At 46.5% G+C, this 15,377-nt stretch overlaps 1 protein-coding gene across 1 annotated transcript in view; it reads left to right on the forward strand.

Annotated features, from left to right (window-relative positions):
• Positions 1–15,377, forward strand: part of PIEZO2 (piezo type mechanosensitive ion channel component 2) — a 1,150,823-nt gene that overhangs the window by 839,846 nt on the left and 295,600 nt on the right. Inside the window, exons 22-24 of the mRNA XM_086964934.1 lie at positions 2,343–2,543; positions 6,908–7,112; positions 7,259–7,360. Coding sequence (XP_086821060.1) covers positions 2,343–2,543; positions 6,908–7,112; positions 7,259–7,360 — 508 coding nt within the window. The remainder of the gene's footprint in view (positions 1–2,342; positions 2,544–6,907; positions 7,113–7,258; positions 7,361–15,377) is intronic.

Genomic DNA, 15,377 nt, shown 5'->3' on the forward strand with positions numbered 1-15,377 from the left:
TCAATGAAGCAAACAATCAAAGAAGCACTATGTAGAAGCTTGGATCAGGAATCAGTTTGAAAATATGGGAGTAGTCTTGTTTGTTCAGTACAGTTCACTAATTATCTTAAAAGGATCCTGGTGTTGGCCTCCATGTCCAAGTGTCAAATTAAACAATAGTTGGCGGAATCAGATCTATCACTCTTCTTGTATATTACATGAAGGATCGAACCAGGAATCAGGCAATTGTGGCTCTTGGGAAGAGGCATGGTTCAGTGGGAATACCCAATGAACCAAAATGTGAATGTCTAATTTAAATAAAGAGCCGGGAACACCGTTTGGGCCCGGGAACACCGTTTGGGCCCGGGGCTCTATTAAATCTGACAGACCTGAGAGCTAACTCTGTGGTCTTGGCAATGCTAAGATCATTAGAAGAGGAGTGCTCAATAGAGTTAGAAGAGTAGGGTAATGTGTGCCCGGTGCTGGTGTATTCAGCAAAATCAGAAGTGGGATAAATATTATTTATCTATTCGACCCTATTTAAAAGGCTAACTCTGTTTGTGTAAACCCTACTGTTGTTACTAGTTACTATCAAGTTTGTTTACAAATTGCCAGTATTTGGCTTGATCTCTCTGCCTAGAGAACTTATAAATTAGTACACACTGCTGTTCACTGTAGTTATTTTTCTTTTCTCAAAGCAGCTTATAATAGCTTATTCTTAAAAGTAGCAAGTTGAGAGAGGCTTTGATTTTTTTCAGTTTTTATTTTTAAAGTAGATTTTGCGTTACTTTTATTTTTGAAACAGGTCTTTCTTGTATCATCCTTGTGTTCCGAATAAGTATTTTATTTACTATTGCTAATCAGGATGTCAATTAAGGATTTGGTAATTGATTCCTAGAGTGACAGAAAAAGATTCGGGTTAAAAAATTTGGCATACGTCTCAGTGTTTCCGATAGACAATGTCCACCATTTTAATAAGTTCAGCTCAATTTGGGTGGAAATTGTAAAGTGAGGGAATGTTTGCTTTCGGGCCCCTGAAAAATGAAAATGTATATGAAGGTGGCGAGTAGCAATTGGTAAACTAAGGTATATTCTAATGTGGATGGACAGCCATATAAATGTTGTATATCCTCCTGAAGCATTTTAAATGTGGTGTTTCTTGCAGTACCTGTAAGTGGCCATGTGTGGCACTGGACTTAAGACAAGGCTGGGGGAAAGTACATTCACTACTGTTTTGTCACCTTTAGAGCTACAGTAACTTTAGAAGTGTAGTTTGTACATAGCAATTGGCTTGCTCTTTTGTGGGTGAGTGCTTGTTGTATCCCGTTCCTTCTTTAACCCCTTCTTAAGTTTCCCTAACCCTGTCCCTTCAACCCACACACCTAATTGTTTGTAGTTACCCTAGATTGTCCTAAATTTACTACTTACTTATGTGTGTGGAGATAGCCCCATAGAATAGATAGGAGAAGTGAATGTAGTACTGTAGTACAACTTAATGTACCAAATATGCAGTTTGTGAATCAGACTTCTGACGTTCATAAGTAAGCCAACATTTCTACACAAATAAGGAACACCTACACATGTACTAAACTGCCCCAATGTTTCTCTAAAAATATATATCTACTAGTCATAAGTTGGACACGTTGAGAGATGAAAACATGCAAGGTGTTGTACGCATGGCTGGTGGTTCTTGCTTTTGTGAGGGAGAGCTGTGAGTGAGTGCCAGAAAATGGCAGTCTGTCAGTGTGCAAACAAGGGTTTTTACTCAGTACAAACCAAATTGAATCAATGAGCAGGTCAGCAGCAGGTCAGCATGTTACATTAATGTAATGAATAGTGTGGGACAAAGCTAAAGAGGTGTTTGTGTTACCACCTCTCCCTTGGCTGACTATCGCCAGCAGAAAACTTTACTACAAGAGTCAGGTCCCTCCACAGAAAGTCTTTATCCCCTTATTCCTGAGGACTGTTTTGGTTGTTTTGTTAAACTAACCCAAGAGCAATCATTTCGTCCAAAGCACTCCATTTATCCTAGCCAGTCTGACTGGGCAAAAAACACCTGATCAAGAGAAACATCTCATGGGTGAAGGAATGTACCCTATGATGGTGAGTCCTAGACCAAGCTGCTAGAAGTTTTTCGAAGCATTCTCATCTGCGGCAGATGAAGTGGAATTGTAACTATTAGCATTTCTTCTTTTTGCCAGTATGTTTTACCAGTCCTTCTTTATGAAATATTTTACAACTTAATATCTCAGATGGAGTTTCATTAATCAAATAAAACCAAACCTTTCATTCGCTGTACCAATTTCCTGTTTTACTTAAAATCATGTTTTCTTCTCTCATGCATTGTGTCTCTTTTCTCTCAGAATAATTTACTGATGCTGGCTATTCTGGCTTTCGAAGTCACCATCTACCGACATCAGGAGTACTACCGGTGCCGAAACAACCTCACCACGCCTGTCACTAAAACAATCTTTCATGACATCACCAGACAGCATTTCGACGATGGACTTGTGAACTGTGCCAAGTATTTCGTAAACTACTTCTTTTACAAGTTTGGTTTGGAGGTAAATATGTGTCAGTTTTGTTTACTTAAGACTTCCTCAGCACTATTTATTGCTGGAGCAGTGGATTCTGCCATCTGGCTCAGCTATATTCCTGGTCTTAATGAAAGTGTTATGCTTCTAAAGCAGAGCAGGGCCTCAAGGTAGATGTGCGACCATTCCAGAGAAAGAAAAGGAAGGGGCTTACTGAAAGGTGACTTTTATTTGGTGAGTGTTTTGGTGTGGGACAGGTGTACCTGTCCACTCTGTTGCCTCTGAACCAGCTAGCCAGTAGGTTTGCACTAATGGCCACACTCCCTGGTTCTTGAACTGAAAGCTGTATGGTTCCAAGCTAGAAATATTCTATTCATGAGACTTGGTTTTGGCCTATATTGTTGGCCCATCTTCCAGTTTGGCATTCTGGAGAGCTTATAGCTATAGGATCACAGGGGAGCAATCCCTGCAATGATATTCCCCTTAACCCCTCCCATGCTCGTGACGGAACCGTTCCGTCACAAGCACAGCTCACCCGCGTGCCGTGACGGAGCGGTTCCGTCACGAGCACGGGACTGCCGCGTGGCACCCCCACCCCCTTAGCACTGCGGCGGAATAGCCGCCGCAGTGAAGGGGTTAAAGTACTGAGATGTAAGCTTCCCTTACACAAAATTGACTGTAGCTAGACTTGCCCACAGAGTCACACAGTACAGCATAGTGCCTGCAACAACACAGCACCTAGCGTCAAAATCAAAGGCAAGAGCAGAAATCACACATATGCTATCCTGGGCAAGCAGGATAAGTAAAGTGAATCATGTAAGTATCATTTGTAGGAAATGATCTATAAACAGGGGCCTGATGGTAATGTATATTGATACTATGATCCTAAGGTACTAGATCTAGAACTTCATACAGTTAAGCCAGATTTGAAATATCTTCTCTGTATTTGTGCTTTATCTCGTATTTTACCTGTTCCTTTTTCATGTTATGCAGTTCACCAGAACAGATGCATTGCCTTAACCTACTAAATAATGGATTGGATCAATTTCATAAAAAAATGGGACAAACTGATCATAATTGTGATGGACTAGCAGCCCAGATAGTTAATCTTCACAAACTCTTCCTCAAAACTATAAACCATTTGAACCATTTTGTCCAACTGGTAGTCAGTTTGATAAAAAAAAAACATAAAGGGACATATTGTAAACATCACATTTCACAAAAATATTCTCTAAACTCTTTGCCAAATGATGTAACATTAATTAGAACATGTTTGTTGTTAGTGGAATATTTAGGAGTTTAGGGGTCTTTTTGTGGAAGAGCTCTACATTGGCTCTGAATAGCAGAATATTCAGATCTACAGCTTGATGTGAAGCCTTTATTGTAACTCCAACATGCCTATGTGGAAATTAGCTCAACACCATAGATCTGAAGAGTAAAACCTAATTTCAGTCCATGCTGACTCAGCCATGTTTAATGCTGCTTCATCTGAGAGGAAAGAGGGGATACGGATACGGTCTAGGATGGAAGAAAATTGTAAAGAGGTTGGTTTTGAGATCTTTCCTGAATTCATTATTGAGAGGGAAAGTCGAAGATCAGTAGTTAGATTGGTTTAACCATAAGAGTTTTGAAGCACTCTCGAGTGTTTGCATGTCGAAGCCTTTTATAGGTCTGCCTTCAGATGTTCGTCAAAGCATTGAAATCTGCATCGAATTGGTGGAACTAAGTAGCCTTTCCTTACTAGAAGCATACCACAACATTGTCCTATTGTTGAGTTCCCTCCACTATAATTATTGAATATACCTTTCTGAAGCAGGCAGTGAATTTATGAATAATAGAATCATGTTACTGAAATCTCACAAATAGCAGATTGATGAGCTAATTTATGCTAACCTTTGGACGGCTAAAGCAACAACAGTCAGTTATGGAGATCCCTCTTTTTAAAAGGCCTCAAAGTTTCACCAGCCTGCACTGTGGATATTTACAGTGAATTCTGAATTCACAGATCCCATTCATAGTGATCTGTCGGGCTAGCATGAGCACCCTTTAGTATTGACTAAGATCTATAAATGTCCATGCTGGGATAGATTTCATGGGCAGCAAAGACATGTAATTACAACCTCTCTTGAAAGTAGAATTCAGTCCATCTTGGATACTTGCTTCAGGTATTTGTATATTCAGGAAAGGTGATCACCCCTTTCTGTACCACCTTATCTGCTCTGGCTCTTTGCAGGAAAGCATAGCTAACTAAATATATAAACTGATGCTTTCATATAACCTTGTGGGACATGCAAGTTTATCTTTTATAGGTCTGTCCCAGCCCCATAGCAGCCCACTACCAGTACTGCTAATGGAAATTTGCAACAAATCACAAAGCACTAGAGATATACTGTGCCTTTGGCGTTGTCAGCCTAAAAAATATCTCCCAGCATCTTTTAGGACACAAGAGGATCATCATAAGTTCAGGGGATTATTAACTACTCTTTAAGGAGTTTTAAAATTATAGGCCTGTGTTTCCCAAGTCAGGTATTCCACTGTGGCTTAGTGTTATCTAGCTGCACAATGGGGCTGGTGATCCATGTGCTCTGAAAAGGCCTCTGGGGTGCATGTAGCTTGGAGTCAGTAACTCTCTGTCAACAACATATAACAAAGAGCATGAAGCTTATGTGAGCACCAATAGTTCCCTTTACTTAACAAAAACAATTTTTTCTGTCCAACCCAAAGGACGGTATCCAGTAAATTATTTGTATTTTTTATTCTTTCAGCTTCTAAGGAATTTCCCCTTATGTGAGTTGTGGAAATGGATCTACCTTTGGCAATCCAGTTTAAGGACTTACATGGGTGATAACAGTTTAACAAGCCACCAGACTTGGGTGATGTTGCCATAATAGGTTTTTCCCCACCAGCTCTTTCTACCATGCCAGACTGGTTGCTGCTTGTGTGGTGATATCATGGCAGTACCTCTGCCACCAAATACAAAATTATGGCCTTAGATTCGGACTTTCATTTTCGGCTCTGAGAGTCCTGCATTAACAGCCTTGGACACACCCACCAACCCTCGATTCCATATGAGTGAAACATTCCAGTCCTTGAACTTTCTACAATGAAAAATCTGAGATGCTTGAGGGGTTTTCATTTTTCACAATTTTAGGTACTATTTAATGGCTGCAAAATCTGTGCACCCTTAATCTGTGAATAAAGATTTGGGATTTACGACCCTCCATGCAATTCTTTAGAATTGAAAACTCAAATTATGACCACAAAAAAAACTTGTTGGTGAGCAAAATCTGCATGACCTGATTCTGTGACGAATATTTTGTAATTTATGACCCTAAATGCAATTCATTAGAGTTGTAAATGTAGAATATGACTGAAAAAACCTGTGAATGAGACCCAAGGCGTGGATCCCTGAAGAGAAAATTTTATTTCCACCTGTCAAATTGACAATAAATGTGCTTACACACCTAGAAAACTTGTTGACCAGCCTCCTTTCTGATATCTTCTTTAATATAGTCTTAAAGCCCGCCATGGTGGGCTATATTGGCTATTAAAGGCCTGCTCAAGCGGTAAAGACTAGAGCTGAAACCGAGGGCCTTCATCAAGTGAGCGGGATGTTAATGCCTGTATAGGCCAGCTACGGAGGACTCTAAGGCTATTAGAGAATTCTGCCACTAGAGGGCAGAATGTTCTAACAAAAAACACAAAGCCTTATGGGAGCGTGAGGGGATTGGAATCCCCTCAGGCTCCCTGAAGCCTTTGTTCACAGCCCGAGCTGTAAGCGAAGAAACATTGGAATGTTGGAACTCCAGGCTTATAATATAGCCTTATAGACCGCCGTAGCGGGCTATACCGGCTATTAAAGTCCCGCTGAATCGTTAAAGACCCGAGCCGAAGGCGAGGGACTTTAACAAAACAGCAGGACTTTAATAGCCGTATAGCCCTGCTATGAAGGGCTATAAGGCTATTAGAACATTCTGCCACTAGAGGGCAGAATGTTCTAACAAATTAAACAAAGGGTTCTCGAAGCTCGAGGGGATACAAATCCCCTCGAACTTCGAGAAGCCTTTGTAGAACATTGGAATGTTGCTCTTAGGGCCTTTACCGGCGTAGAAGCAGGGAGCACTCCATTGTCTGCAATGGAGCTCCTAACATTCCAATGTTCTAATATCCAGTAACACGATGGTCAATTGCAACTTTGTTCCCCCAACCCAAACTCCTAAACTTTCTAAAACAGCGAGAAAAGAAAAGTTTTCAAAATGACAAAAAAATCAAAATGTTTGCATCAAACATTTCAAAAGGGATATGTCTTTACATTTAGTGTGAGAATGATATATAAAATTTTCAAAGGTTCTTTTTTCTGACGCAAGCCCTCCACTTTGTTTTTCTTTGAGCAGACATGTTTCCTGATGTCCGTCAATGTGATAGGCCAGAGGATGGATTTCTTTGCCATGATTCACGGTTTATGGCTTTTTGTTGTGTTGTATCGACGCAGAAGGAAAGCAATTGCTGAGATCTGGCACAAGTACTGCTGCTTTCTGGCGTGTACTATCACTTTCCAGTACTTCATGTGCATCGGAATTCCACCTGCTCCATGCAAAGGTAAAAACATTTTTCCCTTTTTCGTGGGCAGCTGTTGTCATTTGTTATGTTCTGTTAGAGCCAGGATAATGGACAGTAAAAAAAAATACAAGAAGTAATTGTTATTAATTTTTTATGACTTTTCCCATTCTTTTGTCCCTTTGCAGATTATCCATGGAGACACGCTGGTGCCAACTTTAACTCCAACATAATAAAGTGGTTGTACTTTCCAGACTTCATCGTGCGGCCCAACCCTCTCTTTCTTATCTGTATGTATTGGCGTACAGAGTGTATTCATATTGCGGGTTTACTTGTGGTTTCTTTTCCTCTCCAGGGTTGTTATGCGACTAGGTCTTCATGTTCCATTAAGCGAACAGCTTTGTCTGCTTAACAATGAAGAAACTGCTGTCTTTCGCATAATAGTTTTTCTTCTAACTCCATAGCAAGACTTCCTCGATTGTGTTTACTGTTGTGCTACAATTCTACGAAAGATGGCGCTTCTTTTGTTACTGCTGGGGTTTGCTGGCCAAAATGGTGTAGATCTGTACCCATGTCTTTTCACTTTCTACTTCCTGAATAACAATTCTAAGAAATAAACTGCGTGTGTAAAGAAAAAGCCTGCTCATGGCAGGGTGCAATTGATCAGGAAATTGCCCATTCCCATGTTAAATTCTTACCCTACTACATATCGGTGGTATATGTCACCTGACCAAACATTGCTGCGATGTTCCAGGGTCACGGTCTCTACTGCGGTGGGAGGGGGGGGGCATCATTCTTAGCTGGGGGTCACTCCTTCAGTCTGTACGTGTGTCTCATGGAACAGGGGGCAGCACGAGACAATAGTCAGTGTAAAAAGTGCCGGTGGCATCTCTAAGGTTGAGTGTGCTCCTGAAGCGATGGTGTTGCCCATGCAGGGGTGTAAGGGCCAGAGAAATAACCCGACCCTGGGCATGAGTGCCTGACAATGTCACTGAAGTGCATGCACAAAGTGGTGGATGAGTCCCATTTCTTTGTCATGCTTTGCAGAAGGAAGAGTGGGTCATGCCTGAAAGGAAGAAGAGTAATCGCACCAAGAAGCCCTAGAAGTGCGAGCTATGGCGCCCAGGAAAACACAAAACAAAAAAATATAACATGTAAACTGCTAGGGTTGAAGTGTCATTCAGCAGCTCCAATCCTCCTCTCCTACTTGTCCTGTGAGAGTCAAAGGGCAGGACCTTCGATGTCCCACAGCAACGGGACAGCCTACTCAAAACAGGATAAACTCACAGCAAGCGGTATAATGGCCATTGTATCTCAGAGAGATGCAAAATGTGGAAGGTTCATGAGACACGAGACCCATTTCCTCCCAAAAACCTTTTTTATCTGTTAATGTTCTCATTAACAGTCGTTTTTTTGTGGAGATTTTCTTCTATATAACCTACTTCTGTGTGATTGTTTCTATATTAGTTTAAACTCCACAAAAATGTAGCAAAGTTTTACAAAAAATGCGTGTAGTTTTCAGACAAAACATGTTGCAACATTTCCTGTCTCTAGTCAAGGCATGTGATAGGGTGATGTCCCTCACTCTACGCAGGGAATTATATAACCCACTAGTCCCATGTTAACAGAGACTGCACTGGAGGATGAATCCGTTTAAAACAAATACGTTTAGAGGTCTTTTGTTTCATTTTCAGACAGATCAAAAGCAAAAGGGTGGGTTAAGGCCTGGGGCAGATGATACTTGTTAGAACCGTCTGTCTCTAGTTGGCAGAGGTATACACTTCTGACAAATAGGAACACACATTTTCTAGTCAGGGCAAGGGGATCACACCCTTTGATAACCCCTGCTCACCCCCTCGGTAGCTTGGCAGAGCAGACAGGCTTATCTCAGAGGCTGTGTGTTAAGCATTTATGACCACATACAGTAACAAAGTGAATACACTACAAATGGACACGACACAGTAGTATTATAAAAATAAGTATTTTTATATAAGGCTTAGCACAAGACCAAATAACGACAAAAATGTACACAATCTTAATAAATACTCTGGGAAGGGAAAAGGGATAGTTCAAAGGTAGTTTCTTCTTTAGCACAAAAGTCTTTAGTATCAAAGCAAATCTTCTTCTTGGCAACACAGTTCTTAGCAACAAGGTAACCCACACGGGGGCTACACGACGTAGAGGCAAAGTTAATCCAAAGGTTCGGCGTCGACCGCGAGGAGCGCTAAGTCGAACCTGGAGTCACACGGACCCCCAACAACACAGTACCTTAGGAAAAGGAAGCACACGATGATCAGCGGCGTCGAGCAATCCGGCGTCGCGTCTTCGGTGTCGATCAGGCCTCAGCAGGCGTCGTTGTCGATGATGCGGTTGCAAAGTGTGAGCAGCGCTCACGGCGTCGAGAGGGCACGAGGGCGATGCGATCAGCAGCGGTGCAGACACGAGGTCCCTTGGAGCTGGAGCCGAACTCACTACTCACTGGCGTTGCTGCTGGCGTCGATCGGGCCCGGCGGCCGGTCGTCGAGGAAGCGGGACACTGGGGCCGTTACCCACTACGTCGAGCTGGATTCGGCGACGTCCGTCGGCGTCGAGATTGCTGGTTCTTTCAGAGGTGCTGGATTCACAGGTTCCAGCAAATAGCCCTTTAAGCAGATGAAGTCTTTTAGCCCTGTGACTTCAGCAGGAGACTGGCACTCTTCCAGTCCTTGGAGATTTTCTTAGCAAGCGTGAGAGTACACACACAGTTCCTCTCTCCTGGTTCCTTGGCAAAAATAAAGAAGCACTGCAGGATTCCCCCCAGCAAACAGCACACTGGCAGAAGGGGTAGGCAAGTCCTCAGATCAGCAGGCCTCTTGTCCTTGGTTACAGGGTTCCTTGTCAGAAGTGATCTGATTTCTTAGTTCAGGGGTCCTTCTCTTATACCCCTTTTCGGCTTTGATCCCTTTGTCCATGCCGGGGACTTTCCCAACATCCTGGGTCTGTTGTGGGTGGAGCCAGGCAGAAGCACCTGGCGTATTCACTGAGCAGGGCTGGGTCCTCAGACGCCCAGCAGGAGGTGGAGCCAGCATTGACACTGGCAGGAGCAGAGCTATCGGCCTCCTGGCAGGAGGTGGGGCTAGGATCGTCCATGGCAGGCACAGAGCCATCAGCCGCTTGGCAGGAGGTGTAGCCAGCATTGTACCAGGCAGGGCAGGCTATCAACAACTACTCTCCCCCTACTCTCAACGCAAATGTCCCACTCATCCCACACTGACTCATCCAGACCTGTGGAGCCACCCAGCTCCTGTCACACACACGCAAGACCAGCAGAAACCAGATATGGTTAGACAAGAAAATAGACACTTTCTAAAAGTGCTATTTTCGAACCCAGAGTCCAAAAACCATCCACACCAACGGATGCGTAATTAAACCCCGAGTTCAGGGATACCAAACTCGACATTGCACCATGCTCCCTGAGCCAGCTAGGATCATAGCAGTAATAATCCCGGCGGCCCATTCTAACTAATGGAGAGCAGGCTACCTTGCAATAGTGAAGAACGAAGATGGCTGTAATTCACTATTAGGACATGCCAACTTGGTCAGGCGTGTCCTACCTTATACTTACAATGCACCCTGCCCGCGGGCCTACCATAGGGGTGACTAACATGAAGTCAAGGGAAGGTTTGAGGGGCTGGCAAGTAGGTATACTTGCACAGTCCGCGTTACAGCCCTAGGCTGCACGTGGGTCTCGCAATGACTGACCCGTAGACATTCTTTTATGAGGCCGCTCCTGTGGGTGGCACAACACGTGCTGCAAGCCCATGAGCGGCATTTGTATTTACAAGCCCCGGCACTCCTGGTGCGCTAGACTAGGGATTGACAGTAAACCAAATAAGCCAAACATGGATACAATAGATACATCAATTTAACGTAGGGAGCACTTGCGCTGTGGCACTGATCAGCAGTGCCACCGCGCCCAAAGCATATACCAGCAAAACATCGAAAAACAGTGGAGGCAAACAGAAAAAATGGAGGAGAGACTCAAGCCAATGATGTCAGGTCTAACACGTGTCCCCTCCAGCTGAAATGTGGGGAGAACTACCCTTGACCTAGGGAGTCCTCATCACTAAGGCGGAAAAATCTGGACAGACCATCAGCATTGGCGTGATCTGTACCAGGGCGGTGTTCCACCGTAAAGTCCATCCCCTGTAGGGAAATGGACCACCTCAACAGTTTCGGATTCTCACCCCTCATCTGCATCAACCATCTGAGGGGCCTGTGGTCTGTCTGAACCCGGAAGTGAGTCCCAAACAGGTAGGGTCTTAGCTTCTTCAGCGCCCAGACCACAGCAAATGCTTCTCTCTCTATCGCACTCCACCTCGTTTCCCTGGGAAGTAACCTCCTACTGATGAAGGCTACAGGCAAGTCTCGGCCCTCTTCATTCACCTGAGCTAGAACAGCCCCCACGCCATGCTCTGAAGCGTCCGTCTGGACAATAAATTCTTTCGAGAAGTCGGGTGCCTGGAGTATAGGTGCTGTGCACATTGCAGTTTTCAGGGTGTCGAAGGCCGTTTGACAGGCATCAGTCCAGATCACGTTTCGTGGCTGCTTCCTGGAAGTCAGCGAAGTCAAGGGGTGCACAATGTTACCGTAATCCTTGACAAACCTCCTGTAGTAACCCGTGAGTCCTAAGAAGGCTCTCACCTGCGTTTGGGTTTTGGGCGGCGCCCAAGCCAGGATGGTATCAATCTTGGGTTGCAGGGGGGCAACCTTGCCGCTCCCTACTTGGTGCCCCAAGTACACCACCGAACCCTGCCCAATCTGGCACTTACTGGCTTTGATTGTGAGGCCTGCTCTGCGCAGGGCCAACAACACTTCCTGGAGGTGGCGCAAGTGTTCCTCCCAGCTGGCGCTGAACACTGCGATGTCGTCCAGGTAGGCGGCCCTGAAATCCTCCAGTCCAGCCAAGACCTGGTTGACCAACCTCTGGAAGGTGGCAGGGGCATTCTTCATCCCAAAGGGCATCACCCGGAACTGGTATAGCCCATCTGGTGTGGAGAATGCGGACCTCTCCTTTGCCCCATCAGTCAAGGCGATCTGCCAGTACCCAGACGTTAGATCAAACGTACTAAGGTACCGGGCAGCCCCCAACCGATCTATGAGCTCATCAGCTCTGGGGATGGGGTGCGCGTCAGTCTTCGTGACCGAATTGAGTCCTCGGTAGTCCACGCAGAACCGGAGTTCTGGTGAAGCACCAGGCGCTGCAGCCTTCGGGACCAAGACCACGGGGCTGGCCCAAGGACTGCTAGAGGACTCAATCACCCCTAACGCAAACATTTTGGAGACTTCCTCCTTAATGTATGCTCGAACCTTGTCAGTCACCCTGTAAGCCTTGTGCTTCACAGGAGGGCTGTCTCTGGTGTCAACGTCATGGACACACCAATGAGTGACACCCGGAACCAAGGAAAACAGATCCGGGAATTGTCCCAGCAGGTGGCGACAATCCTGTTTCTGCTCAAGGGTCAGTGTGTCAGAGAGGACCACACCATCCACTGACCCGTCTTGCTCTTTAGCACACAGGAGGTCAGGAAGAAGCTCACTCTCCTCCTCCATTCCAGCATCTGTAGCTAGGAGCATGCCCACTTCGGACCTTTCTAAGTGGGGCTTCAAACGGTTGACATGCAGGACCCGCAAGGGATTCCTGGGAGATTTCAAGTCCACTAAGTAGGTGACATCGCTCTTCTTCTCCACAACCTTAAACGGTCCAGTCCACCTGTCCTTGAGCGCACAAGGTTCCACAGGGGACATGACCCACACTTCCTGACCAGGCTGAAGCTCTACCAGAGTGGCATTCCGGTCGTACCAACGCTTCATCTCCTCCTGGCTGGCCTCCAGATTTGCCTGAGCAAGTTCTCTGAAGCGCCGAGTCTGGTTCCGAAAGGCCAGCATGTAGCTGTATACATCCTGGGGAGGTTTCCTGGGAGATTGCTCCCAGCCTTCCTTGACCAGACTCAAAGGCCCTCTTACCGGGTGACCGTACAAAAGCTCAAAGGGACTGAACCCTAGAGACTTCTGCGGCACCTCTCGGTAAGCAAACAACAGGCATGGCAAGAGGACGTCCCATTTCCGCCTCATTGGTTCTTCAAGACCCATGATCATGCCTTTCAGGGTCCGGTTGAATCTCTCAACCAGCCCATTTCCTTGAGGATGGTAAGGAGTGGTGAACTTGTAGGTTACCCCACACTCCTTCCACAGAGACTTCATATAGTTCGAAATGAAGTTGGTGCCTCGGTCTGACACCACCTCTCTGGGGAACCCCATCCGGGAGAAAACACCCATCAGTGCCCGTCCCACCACGGGGGCCGTCACTGTTCGGAGAGGGATGGCTTCCGGGTACCGTGTGGCATGGTCCACCAAGACCAGGATGAACCTGTTGCCCAGGGCTGTCTTGGGGTCCAGGGGCCCAACAATGTCAATACCCACCCGGTCAAAGGGGGTACTGACCACTGGAAAAGGTTGGAGGGGAGCCTTCTGCTTCCTCCCGCTTTTCCCACTTGCCTGGCAAGTGTGACAAGTCTTGCAATGGATGTCTACATCCCTACGCATCTGAGGCCAGTAAAAATGGGTGACAAGCCTGTCATAGGTCTTGTCCTGCCCCAGATGTCCAGCTAAAGGAACGTCATGAGCCAAACCCAGTAGGAAGGCTCTAAAGCGCTGGGGTACCACCAGCACACGGGCTGACCCAGGCTCAGCAGCCTTAGGCTCGCTATACAGGAGGTCGTTCTCCCAGTACACAAAATGTGACCCTGACTGATCACCTGAGGTTTGGGCTGAGGCCTGCTGCCTCATGCCCACAAGAGAAGGGCACACTTTCTGTTCCGCACAGAATTCCTCCCTGGAGGGACCACCATCCTGCTGCCAATGGGTCAGTTCGGGCAGGTCTCCCAGTTCGGCAATTTGTTCCCCGGTGGGCTCCAGGGCATCCCCCTCAGGGTCTACCTCCTCCTGGACCACGGGACTTACGGGGGCCGGTTTCCCGCGCCTCCTGCCTCTTCTCTTCACAGCTGGGTCCTGGGCCGTACTTTCAGGCTCCGGGACCCCATCAACACCCTTACTCGCTGTCATCGATCGAGTGGTTGCACACACCCACTCTGGCACGCCCAACATTTTCAAGTGCGCCTCTCTCTCCACCTTAGCCCAAGGGGAGTCTTCTAAATCATTGCCCAGGAGACAATCGACAGGCATGGCGGGCCTCACAGCAACCTGAAGAGTACCTGAAACACCCCCCCATTCAAAGGAAACCTGAGCTACTTCACACTCTTTCTGGGAGTTGTCAGCAGCTATCACAGGGTAGAATGCGTGGGGAACCACCTGCTCTCTGGACACCAAGTGACACTTGACAGCTGTCACACTCGCTCCGGTGTCTCTGAGAGCTTCCACTCTATGGCCATTAATGGTCACCCACTGCCTATATTTACTAGTGTTACTAGGCAGAGGGGGTGGAGGGACCATTTGCATGTCTCCTAGCGAGACCAGGGACATTTCTGCGGGACCCCTCCCATCTTGGACAACCATCTCCTCCCCTCCCAGGGCTACACTCGCCAACTGACGGGGGGGTGCACTCGGCGGTGCATTCGATTTCTTCATGGGACACTGGGGATCGTAATACCGGTGTCCCACCTGCCCACAAGTGTAGCAGGTTAGGGGGCCCCTATGAACAGGTTTACCCGTCGGGGCCCCTGGCTTCTTCTCAGGGGGAGGCTGGGAACCTTTCCCTTGGATCCCTTGGGGATTACTTTGGAGCCTTTTCTGAGACTCCTTCTGTTTACCCTTGTCCCCCCCACTCTTCTGCTGGGGACCCTGCCCACCTTTGGCTGAGTCTCCCACGGGACCCTTGTGGACCCTGGTACTGACCCAGCGGTCCGCCTCCTCAGCAAGTTTTCTAGGGTTAGATATCTTGCTATCAATAAGGTGCTGGCGCAGCTCTGGAAAACAGTTATTAGACAAATGCTCCCAAGCAAATAAATCATAAAGAGCTTCATAACTTTCCACTTTGCTGCCCTTTACCCAACCATCCATGGCTCTGCAAAAATAAGACACATATTCAACCCAAGTCGTACCAGGCAACTTCTTACATTCTCTAAAAGCTTGTCTGTACTTCTCGGGGGTTAGGCCATACCGCAATATTAAAGCATCCTTCATATGAGCATACGACATCCTATCCGCAACAGGCAGGTCTAACAGGGTATCTCTCCCCTCATTCACAAAGCGACCCCACAACCCCGCTCCCCAATTCTTCTCAGGGACCTGGTGGGCCAACAATGCTAG

Source organism: Lissotriton vulgaris, chromosome 4_1, assembly GCF_964263255.1.
Source record: "Lissotriton vulgaris chromosome 4_1, aLisVul1.2, whole genome shotgun sequence".
NCBI lineage: Eukaryota > Metazoa > Chordata > Amphibia > Caudata > Salamandridae > Lissotriton > Lissotriton vulgaris.